This window comes from Sitodiplosis mosellana, unplaced genomic scaffold, assembly GCF_009176505.1.
Source record: "Sitodiplosis mosellana isolate CC-2019 unplaced genomic scaffold, AAFC_SMos_1.0 Smas_scaffold_6226, whole genome shotgun sequence".
NCBI classification, from domain to species: Eukaryota; Metazoa; Arthropoda; class Insecta; order Diptera; family Cecidomyiidae; genus Sitodiplosis; species Sitodiplosis mosellana.
The window spans coordinates 8,997,771-9,022,683 of NW_022601467.1; the positions used below are offsets into that span (position 1 = coordinate 8,997,771).

The following is a 24,913-nucleotide window of genomic DNA, read 5'->3' on the forward strand; positions in this document are numbered from 1 at the left end:
TTTTTTTTAGAAAATCAAAAGAAAAACATATTTTATTCATCATAAGCTTTTGTTACAGAAGGCAAACAAACCTAATCAATACTTCATTCATAAAATTTGTTGTTTTTTTGTGACAGATTCCTTTTCTCTTGTCGAATGAACATTATAATCTTTTTGGTGTGGAAAAAAAACTCGTTTGTATGTGGTTGGTATGTAATTGGTTTTCGGCTTTACAAAGAGCTCGAGGCAACAGAGAGAGAGAGAGAGAAAAAAAAGAAAATATTGCGATAAATTTTCCAAGACATTTTTTTTTCAACTTCTAAAATATATCCATTCATTTTCAATTCATCATATTTTATGTTTGTGTCTTCTTTTCATTCTCGTTTACTTCAGTGCGGTACAAAATTGCTTTTTTTCTTTTAAACATTATTGATTGTTCTTGTGTTTTATCATTAAAATAGTTCTACAGCTAAAACAGATAAACGGCTAAAGGAACGGCGTGCAAAAAAATTGATTACGACGCGTAATTGTGATAAATAATGAAGATGCCAATGGGACTTCGAAAATATTGTTGTTTTTTTTTTGTTTTCCTGCGAGACTTAAACATTTAAACTAAAAATAATAACTTTTAATTAATTATTCATGGAGGAGATGCATTTTTCAAATATCTTTTTAAAGAGATTATTGCAAAGGTTCACCTTTTCTTATTACATTTTTTTGGCATTAACTGAGGAGCATAGCAAAAAAAAACCAGTTGAATGTCACTGATTGTGTGTACAACAAAGGTGATGGTTCAAAATGGGAAAATAATGACGATAACACTGGGATTTAAACTTGAAATGGTCATAAATTTGTGTGGCCACTGCATGCATTTGGGGCAAGGGGATGGTAGGAGTGTGGAACGCAGCCAAATTCTTAAAAGGTATTTGTTTGTGTGTGCGGTGTGGTAATTGTATCATTCAGTAGCGCGATGTCACTTAAACTATAGCCTGAATCAGCAGTTGTTGTAGTGCATATAGCCATTTTGCACGCAAAGGTTACGGCTCGCATCCGTAACACCCGAACCAATATCGAATTTCTTTTCGCTGTCAAAGTATGTGGAATGTTCACCGCTGTATTTGTGCGCATCGAAACCATTGTAACCGTTGACATTGTAGACATTGCTGGGCATTTCCATTGCTGGTAATTCATTGCCGAACTCTGTGCTCTGGCCACAACTGTAACCATTATACAAATCATTGTAGATATCAACGGCGGTCGTCTGGTGGCCAGTATACGCGTTGGACGTATACATCGGTGAAACCTTTTCGTTGACAAAATCATTGGCAGTGGCTCCGCGATACATGCTGCTTTGTGTGTTGTACAAATGTGCTGGCAAACCGTTGCCCACATTCATCGCCGACAAATCGGAATTGATTGGTGTCGATGGTGGTGTGAGGACGCATGGCGTTCGACGATGACCCGCATTCACTGGAATTTTTAAATTGATTAACATATTATAGGCGAATCGAAAGGAGGGAGGGTTGAACGAGAAAAAAAAATCGAAAAAAAGTCTTTCGGAATTCAAAACAACAATTTTGAATGGAATCCCATTTTCCGATCTCAAGTTTTGCGGAGCACGCAAAAAAAACAGAAAGTCATTTCAAGCATCAAGTTGAAAAACTTCAAAACAACATAAAATTGAAGGGGGAAAAAACTTTTTTTTCTGCTCGTGTTGTTACGAATGGAAGTAGGAAAAAATGACTTACCGATTCCCGTTGCGACCGTATTGTTCACGTGAATGCTGTTGTTGTGATTGTGATTGGTGCTGTTGTTGTTGTTTCCGTATGCGTTGCAGTGATAGTCAAAGGGCATGTTGTCCGGCAGCTGATAACCAAAGTTTGGCTGCAGTGATGATGCTACACAACATAGGAAATAACATGAAATTTGTTTTTAGTTTTCAATTTCTTGGTAAGAGAGAAATGTTCAGAAGCAACTGCGGAAAAAATAGCTCAAATCCCAAAAAAGCCCTAATTTTCGTAGGAAATTATTTGGAAAAAATGAATAAATGTAAATTTTCGACAAATAGACACAATATTTTGATTGATTCAAACCTTGATCTGATACTGGCGACACTGATTCATCAATGTACAGTTCGTTGCCTGAGTTGTTTGGCGATGCTGATGATTCGGACAAGCGGCTGTATTCTTTCAATTTAGTGGCTTTTTTGCTGGTCGTTGAGCGTACCGGTTTGTCAGCAATTGACGACGATGCTGCTGACACTTTGGACTTTTTGCGTCGCGGCTGATACTTGTACTGTGGATGGTCTTTTTTATGCTTGGCACGTAGCTCTTCCGCTTTTCGCTTGAACATCGCTTTCTTTTCCTCCGTGAAATTTCTATGAAAATATGCAAATGGCACACGGGAACAGAAACGATCGAAAACAAAAGGCATTTAGCATTAAAATGGGAGCGTTAACGAAGAGGAAATGAGCGCATTGGGCACGCGTTTATTCTTTCAATGAGTTGAACAAGTTTCATTCAAAATTCCATCGCTACGTTTTTTGTTTTTATAAATATTTGACACGACACATTTTGTTCGAGTACTTGAGCGAAATTGCTTGAGCGATTTTCGATAAAATGTAAAAATTGTGGACGAAAAATGTGCCATGGACAGAAGAATCTTGGTAAAAAGAACACAATCAATACTTACTTCCATGTGGAGCCCAGAAATTTGCTCAGATCAGAGTTTTTCAGGTTGGGATTTTTCTTGGCGATCATTTTTCGGGCCTGATGCGAAAACACCATGAAAGCATTCATTGGACGCTTAATCCGCTCTTCTTTTTGTTCAGTCGTCGCTCTGCAAAGAAGAGATGAAAAAAAGCGAATGAGAAACAAAATATAAAAAAAAAATTCAATTAACATCGAATGTGTCTACATCACAGTTCAGTATCAAAGAGTGAGAGAAAGAGAATGTGTGTAGTGAAAAAACGCACATCTATACACACACACACACACACACACACACACACACACACGGTTCGAGCCACAGTATTCGCAGTAGGGCAAAATTGAAATTAAATTGTGAGCTGGGTTTATTTTTATGGGCGGGACTTATGTGTGTGCTTATATAAATTGGCCGAGAAAAAAAAACTATGAGTCGCTTCAAAAGCGTCGGACACCCAATCGAAACATTTTCTTAATAGCGAAATTCCATTACAGTAAATGTGTGTTCCAGTGCACGTTTGCCGAATCGGTCTCATCCACTCTCTATTCGTTGATCGGAATGAGTAGGCAGATGATGTGTGCAGTGCATGCGATAATCCAAGCTCGGCAACACCAAAACTTGACAACAAGATTGAAAGAAGACAACGACGTCGACGACGACGATAACGGTGAAGAGAAGAATTGAAACGATCCCAAAACCTGTCCAAAACTTTTGACAGTTTCTAAAATGACCAGAAACTTTTTTACTGCAATTAAATCACATCGTTTGCGTTACAATCGAACCATTATTACGGTTGAGGCGAAACAAGAAAAAAAAATTGAGCATAAAACAATGCAAAACCATATTTTCCACTTGTCTTGAATCTGAATCAGTTCGGGATTTTGATGAGTGTGTGTGCGTTCTTGAATTGGGGCACAAAATTTAACCCTTTATCACATTTCGGTTCCTAAAGTAACCAGATAAGCCAGACGCTATAGCTATGAAACCACTGAATATTTTTACATTCTTGTTTGGGAACAAATGTAGGGAAATGAACTAGCTTTCATTTGATACTTTACAGGCTACAATCGGCTGGCTGAATGGAAAGTTTTTTCTGTTCATGTACTGCTGTAAAAAAAATGCGAAATTATAGCAGAATTCCAAATTTTTCCTCCTCTTATCTTGTGGGTTTGTACATTCTTTTCAATTGTCAAATTAGGACTCGTAGGATCAAAACACATCAATTTAACTTTCTGCATCATTAGTTTTATGAAATTTAATTTTTTCAAGCTTTTATAGTGATTTGACACTTTTAACTCTTTTCCGATTTTCTCGACAAATACGCAATTTTTCAAAAATCTAAGTATGAGGTCTTTCTCTTTTTATCGTGGCACAAAAAATATATCAAAATGATTCAAAAACAAAAAAATTGTGCATCAAAGGGTTAATGTGTCACCAAAAGATGATTCCAATTATTATCGTTTTTTGTTGTTGTTCTCCTCTTCAAAAAAAAAAATGGTTGCGGATTCTGATAAAGGCTGCAAGAGACATCATGTGTCTGCCACTTTGACGGCAATCTGTTGCTAGACCCTTGATTATTGAAAATGTTCAGCGAAAATATGATATCGAAGCAACGGGAGAAACAAAACGAGAACATTATGTAAATGTCTTTGGCATATTTTGGTTCAGTTTTGCTGCAAAAAATTCCTAGAACATTGAATAAAAACCGACCAATTTATATGAACGGTAGCAACCGATTTCGTTTTTTTTTTCAACTTGGCTTTGAAATGAATTGTTACCAGGACTCATGATTGTAATGTGGTGTGACGGCGACAGCAATACTCTGTTGGATGGCAAATATTTGTTAAAGCAGAAAAATATAACGTGATATGTAATGCACCGCAACCACCAGCTGAATCCACTGGCAATATTTGTCTCTCATACATGGAATAGTACATACGGAATCGTATTAAATGGAGCGCACACATCGAACAAAATATACAGAGAGAGAGAGAGAGAGAGAGAGAGAGAGAGAGAGAGAGAGATGCCAACCATTTGATTTTAACGATGCAACACGATGCACTTTAGTTTTGTTTTGATACGATTCAAACACATGGCATCGACAGGCTGAACGGTGAATTGCACATTCAACGCGTGTGTCGCGCGCGCGCGAGCGAACGAGCGACCGAGCGAGCAATAAATCGGGCGGTCGGGTAGAGGAGCATATTCTCTCTGCTTTTTCATCGTGCACACGAGATGCAGATTTTTATATAAATATATTTGCCATTCAAACGGCTTATTAATGATTGATGAATCAGGAACAGATCTTAATCATTTAATTAAAAATGAATTTTACGTATGCTCATAATTCATTCTGCGCATTACACACAAATGTAGCGCATCGGTGATACTACAAAATGGTGAAAAAAAAAGTTGTTTGAATTGAATAACATATACGAAACACACTTAAAAGTCAGTGTGGGAGAGAGCAAGCGAACAGAAGAAGAAGAAAAAAACGAACGCATCATGATGTTTTCTCCCACCCGACTGCCATACGAAATCTATTAAACAAGTTGTCCGATCTTGCAAATCCATCACATATATCTCACTCTTCTAGATGAAGTATCCCATGAGCGTTTTGAATGTTCTAATTAAAACGGGAAATCTATTTCATTTTTAATTAATGGTGTTTCGTTTTGTGCTCCGCATATTTGTATTGGACGAAGCGCATTGAATATATATTGCATGCGAGCGCGCGTGCTCTCACTATCTCCCAACTCATTTGATATGTGGCAAGGGGTTCCGTGTTGAAAAATGTTGTTTGCCAAATTCTCTGTGCAACGTTTGCAAAATTTAATACAGCCGTTAAAACATGTACCTGCTGAATTCCAAAACATACTCTCGACCTGCTTTTTGAAGGTGATGTACCGACTGTACATCGATTCTGGCATTTCGGACGATTGTTGACCACCAGACGATGATGTGTCTGCTCTTGCTCTCCTCATTTTTGTTCAATTAAATAATTAATATGAATGATTCAGACTGCAAACTTTGGCCAAACACAAAAACCCACACACAAACAGGTAGACGGAAATACGGTTAGAAACCAGCAATGATAAGGATATTTAAATGTATTCGACCAAACGTCATTTGTTACAATTCAAATTGAATGTTCAACTTTTTAAAGTGAATGCTTTGGATTTCAGCTGTATTCGTTCGGTCACCCTCTTTTTTTTTCTCTCTGGTCCATTGATTCGTTCATGTATAGAATTTTAATAGGTTTTACGACACAGACACATTTTCGGTTAGAAAGAAAAATCGAAAATAAAATCACCTAATTAAATGGCAATCTTTTAGCATGTCGTTCGCTTTCTCTTTTTTCGGGTGAATCCACCGAAGAGTATTCATTTCATGGGAACATTTGCATTTTGTATGTGCTGTGGTCAATGCATGGTCATTTTGCGAAAGTAAAAATGAAATACGTCAGAGAAAACCTATCCATTTGCTTTCAATGTGATATATTTAACTCGCTGGCAGGGAAAAAACGAGCATGGATGGAGAGTGAGTGAAAGAACAGAGAAGAGAGAAAAAAAAATCATGCACAGTAAACACAATGATTCTAGCAATGTTGAGATTTGACACTTAACTTCCTAGTGGCGAAGCGTTACGAGTACGCGTAGTACTACGTTCACTAATTCCCTAAACGTAGTGGTTCGTAATGGTACGCGTCGTAACGCTTCGCCACTATGCTTAACTTCGTTTTAGTACCATTTTCTCTAAAAAAAAAGTTCAAATTTTCTATAATAAATACATATGAAGCTTTGATTTGTGATCTTATAGTACCTTTTGGACTTTTTTTTAGTACAAATGGTACTTAAATGGATTTTAGTGCCAAATTTCATATTGCGGTTCTAAAGTTAGAACCAACGTGTTTGGTGTGTGACCATGTAACGATAGATGTTTGTGAAACGATTTCTTTTTTCTCGAGCCCCAATCAAATTAATGTGAAACAAGAAAAACCGTAAATTTGTTGGAAGCGTTTTTGTTTCCATTGTTCGACCTACGGTTTGGTTGTTATAATACGTCTTCTCATAAGACAAAATAAATAACTTAAGAGCCTATTGATGGCTCACTGAACCGGGGAAATTCTAGGAAAAAAAAATCCACATGTTGGGGCACGGTTCATGTACTTTGTACCACGTGTACACTATTTTCCGAAGACCATACGAGAGATAAACGCACTAAAAACGACAACAGAAGTGGACAAAGCAGCAGCCAGCAGCATCATTTTCATCATGGTGATTTCCCTTCTCACTCGCTCTCTCGCTCTCTCTTTTTCTCTTTCTCCACATATAGTGCATTGAAATGGCCACAACCATCAAGTAAGAACCAGATATACAAAGCAAAAATGCAAACACCCCAAAATAATGGCCATACTCGCACATCAATTTAAGACAATATGAATAAAACATGCACCTAAATTCGCCGTGAACATTCGCATGGCTTTACACCGAAATGAGCGAGATCAGTGCTCTGGATCGTTCTATCTCGCTCTTGCTCTCCTTTCCTCTGATTATTTATTGCTGATACCGCTTTTGTGTGGCATGGCTCACTGTTGTGAACGAGTATTCTATTAAGCCGTGTGTCTTTGAGCCATGATGAGTGTTTAGTCAGTACAGAGATCATTTCATGTATTGTGTGGTGGCAAGCAGCAACGCAAATAGGCGCTATGATTTACTGCTGATAATTAAGACATTGTCTCAGGCATACCAGTTCATCGAAATTTCCATCAGTGAAAATGTATGAAAATCGCACAAACTCCGGGAATTTTCATTTTCCGGCTCCTCTTGTGTGCGAAATGCTTAATGTGAATTTGTGTTCATTTAGCTCCGCTTGATGGCCAACAGACCATCAAATCCAAGAATTCCGCACTCAGAGCAAAGACGATGGGCGCAATCCAATAGCACCCATACCTAGGCGCTCATTTGACTAACTGAAATGTCTGGTGTGTTCACACATTTTCCAAAGATGATTTCTCATTGGATGCAAGAAGCGGGGCAAATTTCAATGAAATAATAAACCAGCCAAGATTACAAGAAAAACAAACGACTCTAAATGACAACGACACCGAGCAAAAGCGAGGGGAGAGAGAGAGAGAGAGAGAGAGAGAGAGAGAGAGGGAGAGTAAAAAATGGGAGGAAAAACGACACTGATACACAGAGATATGCATTAAACAAGTGGTTTTATATTTGGATCACAAAAATCCCAATTTTTTTCTTCTTCTTTTCCTTCAACTGCTGCTTGCTTTTGTTGTCGTTTTATTTTGCCTTAACTTCCAACTTATATTTTCATTAACTAAATACACGACAGACAACGACTACCGAACTCTTTTGGGCTCGAGCGCAGCGAATATAAATGAGTATGAAGCTAAAAGAGCCGTAAAGTATTTCATACTTTATAAATGATGATGAGAATGATGGCGATGATGAGCAACGATTTCGAGTTAATACGAACATTCGGCAGTTAAGTTATTCCATTTAAAAAGTTTTTTGCTTTCTTCAGTTGCCGATGTTTTCTATTTCGTTTTCTGTTCTTTTCTTGCTCTGTTTTTGGTTTCTTTCTCTATCTCTCTCTCTCTCTCTCTCTCGTTCGCTCGTCGTCCCGTTGTTCTTCTGCTCGATTTTCATTGAAATATTCGCTCGCCATGCAGAACACTGCAAATGCGCCTTTTCCCCTTTTTCTCTGTTGCTCTTTCTTGCTGTCGACATGATAAGATCATTGGAATTTCCTTTAGCAGATTTTCTTAATGCGTGCAACTTGTGCGTGAGCATATAGTCATCAGAAGTTGTAAATTATATTTTGGCGTTGGTTGGTTTTGTTATGAAATTGTGTTTTCATTCTCTTTCTAATTTTGTAGTGATGAGTTGATATGGATGGCAATCACTCTATTTCTGGGCAACGCAAAACAAAAAATCCAGTCAACACGATATGAAGGAGGAGAGGGAAATCCGCATCGAATTAGTTTATCTGTCGATTTATTTAATCTGGCCATTCTTAATGTGCACGCGCTCACTGAGTAATGCTTGCAATTATCTTTCTATTTGGTTCTCTCGAGCAATGTGAATCGATTCCGAAGTGACTAAATGCATGAAAAACGATATCACGCCGCGGCGACAAAGACTCAAAATGGTTGTGTCAGTTTTTATTCTGTACATTTCCGCTATTATCCATTACGACAACTGAAATTACACCGATTTTTCTTTTCCATTCTATTCGGAGACTTTTTATTTGAATGGATCTATTCGCGTAGAAGTGGAAAATTATGAAAACATTGACTACAATGACAATTTACCAACCACTATCGCTTCTCATTCCGAAATTATTGGGCGAGACAAAAGGCGACAGCGACAGAAAAATAGAGTGAGATGGAGTTGTGCGAAGATGGAGCAAGAGAGCAAAAGCGAGGCAACGGAATGGAAGTAGAAAAAATTGCAATTAAGACACGAATAAATGAATATCAGACGAATTAAATTGATGGATATCGGTGAGCGGATAAATGTAACCGAATATGCGTGCAGTGTATAGTAATGAGTCGTGCGCGAGCATTTCACAAAAGTATTCCAAATATGACAATTATCTTCACTTCGAAAACTCCGTAAACAAACTCAGCGCAACAACAAAAACTCAACCTCATTAGCAGAATGTGATTTCAATTAATGCGCCTCGTCATGGTTTTATTCAATGCACATTTTTTCTCTTCTCTTTACTCTCTCTCCCTCCCTCATTCTCTCTCTCTCTCTCTCTCTCTCTCTCTCTCTCTCTCGGTGTTCCTCGCCCGCTCGCTCTGAATCTCTTTTCACTCCTTTTTGTATTCTGCCGCTTCATCATTCCGGACTTTATGGTTAGCTAACGCGAATGACAACCGCACAGCAAAGCGGATAAATTCCCACGAACAATATGCTTTTGAGAGACTGTGGCTTTTGCCGTTAAAATATTTTCGAAGAGATCCGCTCATTTCGGGGCGACCGGCATGTGCAAACGATGTGTGGCTGGTGTGTGTGTGTTCGACAGTTGGAATGAAAGGAAAGCATCGCGGTGACATGGCAAAAATCAAATGTTTGGTTTTAGAAATGTTCGGTGTGTGTGTGTGTTTTCTTTTTTCAATATTACGGACGTCTTTTTGTGGTCTAATTGATTAGAATTGACGTAATCACGTAAATCATTTTCTTAATTTGGTGTATTATTTGAAAGTAGCATGGAGATGTGTCAAACGATTTGGTGCGGTGGTCAATCAACAAACCGTTTTCGAAGAAGGTAAACAATGGCAAATTCTCGTTTGAATGACTCGGAAACACTGAATGTCATTGAATCATACCGTTTTTTTCTTCTTTTTCTCTTACTGTTTTCACCCTGAACCAACACCGCTCGTCATGCTGTGGATTATTATTTTTCTCTTTTTTTTTCCATTTCGTGATGCAGAAAAGCAAACAGTTCGAGGCGAGCATTACGATGCTCAGTTATGGTGTGTCGTGAACTTTTGATCGATTGAAATTAGTCATTTAAAAGAGGCTAATCAGTTCATGATTCAGAGTGCCTCGTGAATTTTCTATTTTATCCGGCTTTATCTGCGTTTCAATCATAATTCATCTGTCTGCCATTACCTTCTTCGTTGGACTCTCAATGCGTAATCGCACAATCGCATTTACAAGAAACGTAGATACTTTGTTTTCATCGTCGCGCTTTTCATTCACACAGCACACACACAATCCATGCCATTCGCCTCAAATATTTTCTTATTCAATTTTTCCCTAACGATACTGTTTACGATGGTTTTATTTATTCAAAAATTGCTCGGCAACGCGTAGTAGACGCATTATGAATATGAATGCCGTCTTCTTGCTCTTCTTCAAAAAATAATTAACGAAGCAATAATTTCCTATTTTTTATATCCACTCACTGTCACTTAAGTGCATCGTAATACCATACAGTATTTACATTGTTGAACTGCAATGAAATAGTGTAAAATAATGGTAGAAGTGGTGATGGCAGTGGTGAGAGACTGTGTGCAGCTAGTCTCTGTGTTGATTCTTGTTAACGATGCGACGACACATTCGATTAGTTTTGAATAAAAATTCCAATAAAAATACTGCATTCGAAATTCATATCTGTGTAGCGAGTCTAGAATCAACACGCTACGTTGCGTTGACATTTCGTCAAGTGGTACTTGAATGTCTTGTGAAAACATCATTAACAGGACGTTTGTTTTTCTTCTATTCATCATTCCAATTTATAGAGTGTGTGTCCCGTTCTGAAATTTTTCAGTGTGCGGTTATTTGAGGTTGACAAATGCCTTCGTCACTTATAACCATTTATTTTCTCAGTCGACTCGACTTGAGAGGGAGTGAAAGAGAGCGTGAGCGCGGGAGGAAAACCCGAATTTTCAATTTTCTCTCATAATGATCATGTTTTTTGTTTGAATTTTGTCTCTGGCATTGCACACACTCTCGGTGCTGGTGAATCTCCACTATTATTTTCACTTATCGGCCGAAAATGGTGAACGACTTTAGAGCGTAGAGATCGCATTCCATTTCAACATATGTCGTATTGTTGTTGCCGTTCATTTCGTTTTTTTTTATTATAATAAGAGGATCGATGCCGACGAGACTAGTATTGCCAGTGCTATTGTCATGCGGGGGCGGCAGCAGCTTGCAATTATGCTGCTGTTCTTTTGAGTATGCTTCAGATACACAGAGAGAATTTGAGAGATTGAATGAGACAGAGAGACAGAGCGATGAAGCACTCCTTGCGTCACGACTTGTATTTTCCGTGTGAAAATTCAAGAACATCGAATAATATTACGTGTAATTCAAAATTTGAAAGCAATTTCGTGTTCAACTCATTTTATTAATGCGATTTTTGTTTTCCACATGTAATCGAATATATATCGAACTGTACGGTACGGTACGGAAAGAAGCAGAACCCAATCGAACCGCACACAATTGCGAATGAAAGTTTTGCTTTCGCTAAAATCCAATTTTCATTTGTTGACGTTGCTCAGGATTCAGCAATCGGTAAGAAAATGACTTTTTTGCAATTTTGCAACTTGAAACAACAATAACAACAAGGATAATCACAATTCCATTCGTTCATTTTGCCAGCAAAATCATTTCAATCCAGAGGTTTGTTTGGCTCGGATTGTTCGCTTGCTATCGATCTAAAATCGATTTATTGATGATTCGTTGTGCGATGCGCTCTTGATTTCAAATATATATATTATGAAAGTGGAATGGTGCGGCTCATGTATCATCTTTCAATTACAGTTTGATTGGTTTTTTTCGCTCTTGTTGCCTTCCATATTGTCATTGCTTCTTGTACGTCTTTTGGGGGAATTGCCTATTTCACCTTCATAGAAGGACAATACACGTCGGAAAACCGAGCATAATGAAATATTGCTTGGATTATTGGAATTGACGAAAAAAAACAGAAGAAAGAATTTCAAATGAACAACGACATGGCATAGAGAATAACGACAAAAAAATTGTATAAAATTCTCAGGTTTTGATGCCAAAGTGATTGACAGTCGAAACAGCACGTATAACCTGTATTATCGAACTGAAAGCTATTTCAGTATCAAACAATTCGTCTATGTTTTGCTTTTTCTGCGTCCAAAAAGTACAACGCATGTACTGACTCATGACGTCAATCAACAATTTTCAAACAGAAAAATACGCAACGCAAAGCACACCACAATCACTATTTTCCCAATGCAATTGCCATGAAGGCGAAAACCTCGTTGAAACACACTTGGATTGGTTCAAAGCGTGTGTGTGCGCGAGAGAGAAATGCTTGCGAAAAAATCCGAGTCGCAAATATTGTTAAAGGTCACACAATTTGGTGGCAAATGATATGAGCCGTTTCCTTCATCAGAAATGAATGTTAGTTTTTAGTGTCGCTCACTGTCGGTGTGTATGACTGTTTTTTTTCTTCCTCCAATTTTCACATGTCAATTTATGTTATTGAAATGAGTCAGAATGTATGGTGACATTATTGAAACACAATTTCATGTCATAAATGGCACTAAACTACTAAGTGATTGCCATTATGAGTCGAAGAGTGTGTGAGTTGTCTCTGCATTTGCTCTTACTTCGTTTCGATTGTTGCGTCGTCGGCATCACAATCAGTGGCAACAGTGAAAATCATCGAATGTCATAATACGTTAATGCACATTCACTTGCCAAGTTCCTGTGGTTACTATTTTCACAGGTACACTGTCTCCATCTTTCTTTCTTTTCTCTTTAAGAGAGTGAAAGAGCGAGAGAGTGAGAGAGGAACACTTTTTCTGAAAAGTCGAATGCAATTCTCGTAATCGTCGAAACCAAAAATTAGCATATTTACTATTCCATCGACACACGGCCAACGTAATACTTCTTCTGAGTTTTTTTTTCTCTTCGTCCGCCTCTTTTCTTCCATACTTCAAATTATCAACTTTTTTAAGTATCTCTCTGGATATTTGCTCATTTTAACTTTTTGGGTCCAGCAGTCAAAGTGGTTTCTCTTCGAATGTGTCTTGTTAGTTTTTTTCTGTTATTGTTGTTGTTATTGTTATTACTGTTGTTCATCAAGTAATTAGCACATCACAATACATGTGTATATCAGTATGGTGAACAGAGTGGAAAAAAAAGAATAACCGTTTCGTCGTTGAATGCCAGCCATATGCATTTAGTCAATTAAATATGAGTACAATATTAAGAAGAACGAGGAGCAAAGCAACAAGCCGAGTCGGACGAGACAGTGCGACAAAAGAAGTGTACGCCAATACGTTCCAAAGATGAAGAAGAAGAAGAAGAAGAAGAAGAAGAAGAAGAAGAAGAAGAAGAAGAAGAAGAAGAAAGATCGTCAATAAATAGACACAGAAAAAAAAGCATGAAATTAGTTGGTCAAGAAACGTAATAGTCCAAATTAATATAATTTTTATTGTAAAATACACAAAAATTGATGGCCAAACATCAAGCGCCAAAAAACGCGTTTTGTTTTGTGCACACACAAAAAGTACGTGTATTTGATGTGGCGGTCGGGCATCATACACTCTTGATGCGATCGAGGTGAATGCTGCTGTATTTTACGTTCGTTTGTTTAAGCAAACAGAATTATTGACGGCAACGTACAACGCCAAAAGTGCTGGCAGCCGCAGAAGCAGCAGCAGCAGTTATTAAACTTGAGAAAAGTCTTATTTGTCAATGGGTTTAAGCGTCTTTTTGCTGTTGTTTCCCACACTTATTTACTATTTGTTTGCATATATTATTTTCGATCGATATCTGTCAAATGGTTAACTCGTATAAACGTTTGCGTTTGCTTTTTGGTGTTCGTGTGTATGCGTTTTTTATTCTCTCCTCCATCGAACTTTGTCTTTCATATTTCAAACCTCGATGTGTGCCTTGTTGTGTTTTTTTTTTCTTCTCTCGCTCCAAAAGGGTTTATTTTTTCTTTATCTTTTTGTACACAAGCAGCAAACACGTTTATTTGCGGTGTACATGCGTTTTTCGCCGCTCTCTGTCATTCGTTCGTTTCGATTAGTGTGTTTATTTTAGCGCCCGTACGTTTCGCTTTGTTAATCGCACGGTGTTATACAAATAATGCCGATATGTCAAAATGGATATAATATTCAAATATATTTGTTTTCAAACACAGCGGAACCAAAAAACCACTAAAAAATGCCAAACTAAATATGAGAAAGAAGGCAACAGCAACAACAACAGCGCAAGAAAAAAAACAGATACACGAGACAGAAACAGTCATCAGCACGCATATGCGCATTTACATCGGTCGTTTAATTGCAATTGGATATGGCTGGAAATTTGGTTAGAAATTTGTGTGTGTGTTTTTCTCTCTTCCTTCTCGTTGTTGTAATTTATGCGTCATCACTGACACTTTGCATACCACTCACTCTGCTCTTTTTTAAGCCCATTTTAACACATAAAACCACATCACAGAACCCATTCAGCACACGTTCGCCTCTGTTCTTCTTTTATTTTTTATTTGCACGTCTATTTGAGTTGAATCACATTGATGGCTTAAATGAAGTTAATTTAGGCGTGCAAAAAAAAAAAACAGAATATGAACCCAACCATGAACACATAACATTGCCCAAAAAAAAATTATCTTCCATTCTCCCAAAAGTATTTTACACCATTCACATGAAATGGGTCTACTTTTATTTGACTTATTGGCGCCCGATCGATGTCCAGCCTTTGTGACTTTATGGCCATATATTTTTACAACGCGTCTTTATGACACTGTCAGCAGTGTGTCACACCGTGAAAGAGGATTTTTCACTCTTTTGTTTGTTTAGAAAATAGAAAAGGGAAGAAGAAATTTGAAAAATTTTCATGGATACCCAAATGAGCATACATTCGATTTTATGATCGTTCTTGAGAATATACTGCTGAAGTGTTATTGAAGTGTGGAAAAATGGTTTCATTACTTTGACCCGAATCAATCATCTAACGGTTATAAATGAATGGAAAATGTGAAATGTAGCCGAAAATCCATGCTATTATTTGCTTAATTTTATTTTATCGATTCAAGTCACATCCGAATTCATACTGGCGCTATATCGATTCTCTTGTTCCTATACCGCTATTCAAAGTTTATGGTCATTCATAGTCTCTCAGGAAGTGATTCGGGACCTCTTGACAGGCGGACACTTGAGATGACACATGATATCATTATGAAAATGCGTTTTTGAAGTGGTGTGTGCTGCAACGCTCTGTCGGCGAGACAAACAACTCCAAAAATTGAAAACAAAATACAACAATCGCAAATATAAACAAAGCCAAATGATAAACACATTTAAATCCAAGCGACCATTTCGTGTTGCATATTTATCCCGATCCGTTATATTTGTTGTGATTCTGTGTTTCGTCGTTGCCGAAAGCCAATTCCCGTGGCAGTTCACCACTATAATTGGTCGTTGTATGAAAACGAAAGGCCAAGGCTCAGAACAAGCAAACGAACCAACACCCAAAATGAATGTGGACACCAAAAACTGGACTACATTTAAATTGTAAATTGTGTATCGGCTGCCACAAGAACTGTGTACACAACGAAACAGCCACATTAAGACATCATCAGACAACACAACAATGTGCATCATTTGCATCTCAATATTAAATACAAATACAACGAATCCGCTGCAACTCGCACGGCTCTTCATTTCAAAACAATATTCTCGGTGTTGAAACGAAGCTGGATGGCATTATAAAATAACGATATATTATACCATACATATCGAACGCTATGGCAAAGCATGTACGTTTACCATACAAAAAAAAATGTAAACAAACAATTACATACAAGAATAACACAAAATACGTTAATGAGACGCACAATTTCGGTTGGTCGTGATTAAAATGTTGAAAATTGTTTCAAACTTATGGCATTGACAAGTGAATGAGACATGAGTTGTATCGTTTTCGGCCAGATATGACGAGCACATCCCTCGAACAGAAACAAACCGAGTGGCATCAGAGTACATGTTTCACGTTGTGGTGATATTTTGACTGAAACCAAAATCACTAGCCACAATAACATTATCTGCTCATGCAATTGCACGGATTATGGAATTTAATATCGCTTGAGTGTGTGTGTGTATGTTGAAGTTGTTCTCGGCACAAGAATGTTGCACACGATATTGTCGTTTAACATATTCACATCATATACATATGGGTGTATGGTTTTATAGCTTCGAATTGCTTGCATAGTCGACGTCGTTTAGAGTGTGTCATGAAGAAGTGCATTTAACTTTTGCTTTCTCTAATTACCACACTGTAATTGAGTCATGAAATTTATGGCTTAATATATTAAAATTGTGCTGCGATGCAAAGTGCAGACACTTGACTATTTTCATATTTCACTTTTTAAATGAATTTAATAATTATATTGAAGCATTTTTCGATAGAGACGAGAGCTTGGTAGAAGAGAGAAAGAGAGAGACGGAGAGAGAAAGAGAGAGCCAGAGAGCACAAAGGAGAGTAAAAACAAAAACGTGAATCAAAAACGACGACATTCGGTTTTTCCTGTTATTCAGTTGCATAAGCAAAGCAGAAATGGAATGGCATAAAAGTCAGAAGGTTTTTTTTCTAACACCGTCACACACATTTCAATCATTCCGAGCGACTGCCTCCATGAATGCTTCGACATCAAAGACTGAAGCAAATTCTCCAGTGAATATTGAGGATTTTTTCCTTCACTTTTTTTTCTATCAACCGACTGTGACTGGGTCTGTGTGGAATTGTTCACTTCAAACTCGATATCAGACTGCCTGGTTTTTTTTGTTATCAATATGTTTGTTTGTATTTGTGCAAAAATCATTTTATCACAACAATTTTAGTGCAACGAACGAAAGAAAAAACAGAAAAATGTTGGAAAAAGCGAATATTGCTGACGTTTATTAATTGCGATATCAAGCATATTGAAAATTAAAATTGATAAACTTAATTTTTGCATAAAATGTTCCATGAATAAAAGCATAAAACGTAAATGTGACGATGCACTTTTTTTCGTTCTCAGCTCGAGTCATGCATAATGTGTGTTTGTGTTTGCTGGTTATAAGTAATTGGAAAATTATGCACAAAAAATAGAAGCAGTTGCAAGCCAGGCCAGCAGAGCAGCGAAAAAAAAACTACATAGAGCCATTTCGTGCAATGCACACAGCATCATTGCTCACTTATATAAGTATGGTTGGTATTTTTTTTTTCGAAGTTCTTTCAACTATAGCTTTGGCGACTTTTTTTTCGTTCTCAGCTTCGTTAGAACTGTTCACGCGGGCATTTTTACAGCCAACACGTGCACTTGTGTATCATTCAGGAAAGTTCATATTGAAAGAGAGCGGACGATGGCAACGCAACAAAAAAGCGAAGAAGACGGAGAAAAAAAACTTGTGGACGAAAGAGAAAAAAACAGCAAGAAAATAATACCGAAAAAATTCACCATGATTCGCTTTTCGGGAGGGAACATTTATTCTACATCTTCATGCAACAAAGCACGGCTAAGTGCCTATGACTTTCTGTTTGCTTAAATTATTTTCATCTTTTCAGCATCAAGTGAGGCGAGCACTCAATGTATGTTTATGTTTGAATGATTTATGACGAAAGGGAGCCATTGGCAAATGCTAGAGCGATTCTCGTTTGTAACCTGGTACAAACACTCTGGGAACACTCCGCAATTTCCAACCGCATCAAGCACACAAATATATTCGTCGCCGACGCTGTCGCGCGCTCTTCTTCTCTATTCTTCTCATATCTGTCTCTCTTTCTCTCTCGATGTCACTATGTGAGTCGGTGGTTCTGACTTCGAATTTTTCTTTGTTCAGCTTAGCAACACATACACTCCTGTGAAATGGGTGCTCGTCGCATACTTTGCTTCTTCTTCTTCCCTTTTTAAATCAGCACCGACTCTGTCTCTATCTCTCACTCTCTTCGGATCGTTCACCGTTATTTCATATTTTGTGCAAGAGATTTGAAAGACATATTCAAAAGGATGTCAACGCTTTTTCTAATAATATGTGTATGTATGTGTCTGCACCGAAAATTTCCATTGGATTTTGTTGGCCATTGACATCCTGAGTGCAAAGACATGGTGCGTGTTTTAATACCCGGGTAAACCGCACACACACTCTCACACAATACGAATTTAGGAAATAAAAATATTCCACGACGCTCGAATATTATTTCGCTTAGCTAGCGAAACAACCAAATAATCGTTCATTATGCTGAAGTAATAAGAAGATAGACGAACTTTTGTCGAAAATAGAATGCGGTGTCATTCACTCTGGCGCTCTTAACTTTTAGCCGCACATTGTGCCAAACGAGGAGCAAACACCTATCCGCCCATCTTTACATAAGCCCAAACGATGGCTTAATAGCAATAATTTTTTCCCTTCCTGTTAGCTGAACAAAACTGATGTGTGTGTGTGTGTTTTCAGTCAAAGACTTTGTGCTCGGCGTCGTGGGCTTAATTGATTTTTGCTGTGGTTTTCCGCAAATAATTTTACATATCATATATTTGAACGCTGGTTGTCAGTCCACATTGTGTGGCTTGTTCGGTGCACGTGTTTCACATTCATGTGTTAAAGGCATTTTTGAGTTTTGAATTTTTAGGAAAATTTTCCAATGGAATGAAGAGAGAAGAAAAGAAAGATGGGTTATCATAACAAAAACTATGGCTTAACTTAGTTCGCTGAATTCCATGTTTAAGTTTACTATGTCACCTCCATCAACCATGAAATGAATCTCGAATGGCTGCACCAGAGAAGAGCAGAATAATATATTCTGCACACGAACAAGTTGAAGGTTTTTTCTTTTTATTTTTGAAGTTTGTAGTTAAATTAAAAGTTAAGTTAAGATAGCAAAGATAGCTAGCTCATGTAAACATAATGCGAACCGTTGCAGTTGTTACCGTAGCTGCTGTTGCTGCTGCCTTTGGTGATAGTACTGTTGTTGTCGCTGTTGACTTCGCCAGTTGCCAGCGCCATAGCCAGAAAAAAAATTGGAGGATGCAAAATCGAAATTTTTCTTTTGTTGCACCTTTGAAACCCGATTTTGCACCCGATTTTGTTGCACCTTTGAAATTTTTGGAGGGTGCAATGCACCCATTGCGCCGGCCTGGCTACGGCGCTGCCAGTTGCCGAAATCTGTTCAGTGCAAGCTAGTTTAAACCTGTACTGGATTTTAACTTCGCACTCGTGTTTGCATACCGCTTTCGATTTTCACAAACGAAATACAAACAGTGCCGATTGTTTACACTCTCTCGCTCTGGCTTCTTCGCCATATTTTCTCAAGGAGCGACATTGATGGTGAAAAAAGACGCATAAAAGAAAAAATATATAAGCAACAGCGACAGCAACAACATCAACGTAGCGATAAGGACTTTCGCTATTTGTTTTCACTTCGTTTCATGTTTGTGTTTTACTTCTCTCTCTCTCTCTCTCTCTCTCCACTTTTCCACTTTGGCGTGCGTTTTGATGTTTCGCTTCCGACAAATGCCATCTTTTATTAGCATGATTTCATTTCGACGAAGTGTACGAAAAAGGCACGTCAACAGTGTGAGTGAGTACATACTGATGGATGGTTGTCTCTAAAAATAGTTTCCCTTTTCTGTCCCATTTCAACAATTATCAATTCCACCATTCACTCAGTTACCGGCCACACTCTCTTAAAGCGCCAACAAGAACGGCGACTTTCTTCTTATGCAAAAAAAGATCTGCCCACAACACAAAATCCGTTAGGGGTGGCTCAATGTTTAATCATCACGGCCTATCGCGAATGCGATGTATAGAAGAAGAAAGCAAATAAAACAAATTGTGTGCTCATACTTTGTTCCGGGTTTCTTCTTCCGCTAAGCATTAATTTTAGAGTAAAAGTGAAATTTAAAGGGAAAAAAACGCCTTGATAGGTACAAATTTGTTTGAACACACAAAGGAAGTAGGGTGGAAATCAAGTAACTGAACGCTTACAAATGATAAGATAAATGCATATTCTTGGTAGCGTTGCTCATTCAGCGGTAAAAAAAGTAATATCAAAGAATTTAATTGTTTCAATATTTGGGAATTTCGTCAAGAAAGAAAAAAAAAATCTGCGAAATAAAACAACAACAACATCGGCTGGAGTGACAAGCAATTTAAACGTTTTCCCAAAACTGTTTACCAAAAGTGAGTGTGCGAGATGCGCTGAGCCAACGGTCGGAAGGAGAAAATAACCGTTTGTTCATCGCCTTTTCTCTTTTTTTTGCCTGCTGTTCTTTGTTCTCGCACACGGAAAACATTTATGCGGAACATCTCCTTAATAATGAATGAAGGACCTGTTCGGAAGCGGCACGCACAACAAACGATGACGAATCACACTGAAGACTTTGACTTGACGAATTATGCCTATCACTCGCCTTTCAGCCATTCATTTTTTCTTCTTTCTTTCATCATCACCGTTTTCTTCGGCTGATGCTACTGCTGTTGCCTTTTCATCTTTTCCCCATTGTCTTCGTAAATACCCCTGCGTGGCTCGTGACAGGATTTCACATCTTTTTTGAATTCCTCAACTTCCTCCTTCGTCACTTTTCGTTGACATTTCGTTGACTCATCACATTCACTTTCGCCGAAACTCGTGAATTACCATCTCAACGTTTTATGACTGCGGAATATGGGCCCCGATATGCAATTTCCTATTGCATACAAATTATTCATTAATCCGCACCGACAAACATTCGTTCAAAATGCCAACCGATTTGCACAAGTCCATTGAGCGAAACAATTTATCTTTTTCTCTCTCCCCCTCTCGTTCGCTCCATCTTCTGTTCATTCAATCGCATCGCGCTTGGCTCATGCATTTTCATTGTTGTTCAAATCAACGGCTCTAATCAATGTTAACTAGAAAACATTGCGCCTTTTTGTCCGTCTCTTAAAACAGTCACAAGGAAGAGACGACGAGAAAAAGAAGAAAAAATCGCAGTCTCGTACATTATTTTTATAGTTACCGCACCCTGTCTAATATTTAACACCGTTTATCACACCGTGGTGTTAACTACTAGCTTTTATGCAGTTAGATCAAAGTAAGTGGATGGCAAGAGAAACATTTCGACGACTGAATGTTTACTTTTGTGTTTTATGAGGTTTCCTTTGAGATTCGGTGAGCAAAGCAGATTTCTCTGACACACACATTCTCTCTCTCCATCTCTCTCACTCACTCTCATTCACTCTGTGGCTGCTTTCAATGTTAATTTTTTTTATATTTTCCTGATTTTTGACGCCATCCTCCTCTAACCATTTAAACAAAAAAAAAACAGAATCGTTTTTACAATATTGCTATGATACAGCTATCTCTCTTCCCCTCTTCAGCACGACTTAATTTTCAGTTGTAGTCGCTTTTGCTTTCTTTCTAAATTTGATTGGGAAGTGTATCAAAAATTATGTTGATTCAGCTTCGGGGCATCTAATTTCGAATCAAACATCAAATGTTTACGAAACACCTTGTTGAATTGCCAGACGACGAAAACGACGACGACAACGACAACAACGACGGCTACACTGGCAAATGGATGCAGTGCGAGTCTGTGCACACCGGGATTCCCCGGTCCGGGAATCATCTTATCGGATGAGATTTGTGTGTGCATTTTTCTAAAGATAACTGATAACTTTATGAGCGACGGCGCGCACTATTTTGTGTACTCTGTCCACGTGAAAACACAAAAACGCACGGAGAGAGAGGGAGAGAGACACGAGTGGAGGAAATGAAATAGACGTCAGCGTCGCTCATTGACTTAATTAAACAAACAGATCGAGAACAATGTAAATACACTTGAACGCAACGCAAGAAGAGAGGCACCAAAATAACAATGACAAAAAGAAATTATGGTGAAGAAGAAGAAGAAGAAGGAAAATGTCATGAAGAAGATTTTGATACCCGCTTTCAATGTTCAATCAATTGGATTGATGCTATTTTGCAAATCTAGTCAATATTCCCAATCAAATCAATTTGTTTATTGTTTTCATCACTTCTTGCTCTTCAGTTGTTGTTTACAAACATTGCACGATAGCAGCAGTAGCAACAGCAGAAAAAAAACGCGATGAATCACCAGCATGCTCTCTGAAGCATTCATTCATCGAATGAAATTCGCACGTGCTGTCACAATGGATTGACTTTGGTCTGTTAATTATTTATTCTTGATCTCAATTTGGGATTTTGTGCTGGTGATTTATGCGGCCGTGGGTGAAAATTCGCAAAATGCGACCCAACACACAGGGAGCGATCGAGGAAAAATCATTCAGTCAAGTGTACACTTTCGCTGATGCGCGGGACAGCGCTTAAATTCTTGCCCATTATTTTGTGCGTGTGTTAATTCTTTCTGTGTTCTTGGAACGTGAATTTAATCATTTCACCACCCGTTTAGACCGCAGTCGCTTCACTTTATTGTCTTTTTGTTTTTTGTTATTATTTTTTCTGCTGCTGCTGCTGCTGTTGCTACTGATGCTGCGATAAACGTTTCTGCTGCTTCGAACGCAACAAGAGATGGAATCACGTTGAAAAACAAAAAGAATGTACTAAGCTTGAATTTTAATTAAATTTCGGCTATTTGATAACCTTTCCAAATTTATCTCTTGTCGCGCAACAACACACAAATTAATAATACTCTGGTTTGAAAGGACACCAGCAGTACGTCCTTCGAGCATACACAACGAGCAATCACCAATGGCAATGTAATGAAATGTTGAACGCGTAATGAACTACCTTGTCTTTTAGGTTTCAATGCGTTCAACATTCAATAATAACAATCACAATAAAAGAAAACAAGCGATGGCAAGAAAATAAATCGGTGCGCACGAAGCACACAGCACGCGATTACAATGAAAACTCAAATTGCTCTTAAGTGCGTATATACGTATTTTCTCAATGAAATTCAAGTGGAAATTGGTTTTGTGTGCGGCGCTTGTGATTTTGTGTTGTCGCGACAATACGCGATTCTTCGAGAGAAACAGAAACGAAAAATCAACAGGAGCGCGAGAATAAAAGAAGAAGCGACCGAAAAAAAAAATTTCGTGTGGCAACACAAATTACACAAAATTGCAGTTGCCTTTCTAATTAAATTACTTCTGGTGCGATCACATTTTTTGTTTTTTGAAAATTTAATTTCGGTAAAGTTTGCTCTGTGTGTGACGAATTGGCTGAATGGCAAAAATGTGTGGAGTTGGAAATTTTGGGGAGCAAATGCGAAGAAAAGAGAAAAGCTGGACCAACAACAATATTGTGAACATTCTGGGGGAGAAGGTTTGTTACTCACTTTGTTTTTGTTGATTCGCATGTAATCGGATTACTGAGGACATGATTTTTGATGAAAATTTGCATGGCATCTTCCATGTTACCGCTTCCACTGCCACCACTGCTGATACCGACGCTGGCAACGTCCATACTTTGCAAAGCCGTCGAAATGCTGCCCGAATCCATTGTGGCAGACTCGCAAATCGCTTCCAATGACACTGTTGGTAACAAATAAATTTTGCCCGCGCGATTCAAACTTGCTCGACAAACCGTATTGTTCTCTTTTCTTTCTTGCTTTTCTCTATTCTTTTTTCACACTTCAGAAAAACTTCTGATCAATTTCACTAATGCTACTTCGGATTTTGGGATAAACGGTTTTTATTTTGCTTCATTCAGTCATTAATTGGCGATTCAAACACAAAACCAATCGATATTGGTAATCTATCGCTTGATTGAAGTACGCACTGAATTTTCTGCGAGAAATCACGAAAGGCAATAAATCAATCGCATCGAAAACAGAATGAGAAAAAACAAATTTCAATCAAATTAAGAGCACTAATTGCGTCGATAACATCGGAGGATGATCGCTGTCACCTCGGAAAGGCACAAATTAAAACTGTTGTGATGTCGCATTAGGTTCGGCTTAAAACCATCAGAATAATTTATGCTTGGCAGAGTAAAGTCGCACACGCATACGATCGCACGCCACACCATTTCAAGACGTTACGATATATTCGGTGTGGTTTTTTTTCCTCTTCTTCTTGATCGTTCATTTACATATATATATATATACGTGGAGACCTCCTACAACATCACAGCACAAAACCGTTTGCCTGCAGTGAGGTGGTTAGAGGCGCGACACACGACTGCATTTGTATTTGTATATGTGTGTGGCTCTGGAAATTCATAGCATGTCTGTGGCAAAACAACGTACACACTCACACCACGCGCGCTCACATTTCAAACAGCATCGCATTTCTTCGACGATCAAATGCTCAGATTGTATACACACGGCCGTAAAGCCGAACTGCAACATGTGTTTGTGGCCAATTCAGTTCGGGAAGGCATAACAGATACAACGGCATGTGAAACAGACGTATTCAACATCCACTTGAACGCTGTGGTTTCGTCTCCTTTGCACACACACACACACACACACACACACAGCATACAAAATGTGTGTATTCAACGGAATCAAACTCTTCGAGTAAAATCAGCTGAGTTTGACGAAACCGACAAATTTTATGGTGGTTTTGAATCATTTTTGGAATTTCAACAAATTTCGCAACCGAAGTTTTATGTAAACAAACATAGATTAGATTCTTCGCATTGAAACACACCATTTCCCGATGTCGTTCTTCGAAAAGCCTATCAAAAGATAACAAAATGCAATGTTTACTCTTAAAATTAATTCATTATTTGCGGGAATTTTACTCCGTCTTTGA

At 38.1% G+C, this 24,913-nt stretch overlaps 1 protein-coding gene across 1 annotated transcript; it reads right to left on the reverse strand.

Annotated features, from left to right (window-relative positions):
- LOC129577809 (uncharacterized) lies at positions 1–24,448 on the reverse strand. Its single transcript, XM_055465404.1, has 5 exons — positions 23,491–24,448; positions 2,671–2,817; positions 2,073–2,356; positions 1,728–1,877; positions 1–1,449 (listed from the first exon to the last, which is right to left on the reverse strand). Exons 1-5 carry the CDS (start codon positions 23,652–23,654, stop codon positions 974–976), a joined length of 1,221 nt encoding a protein of 406 aa, XP_055321379.1. The 5' UTR covers positions 23,655–24,448; the 3' UTR covers positions 1–973.
- Between the last annotated feature and the right edge of the window lie 465 nt (positions 24,449–24,913).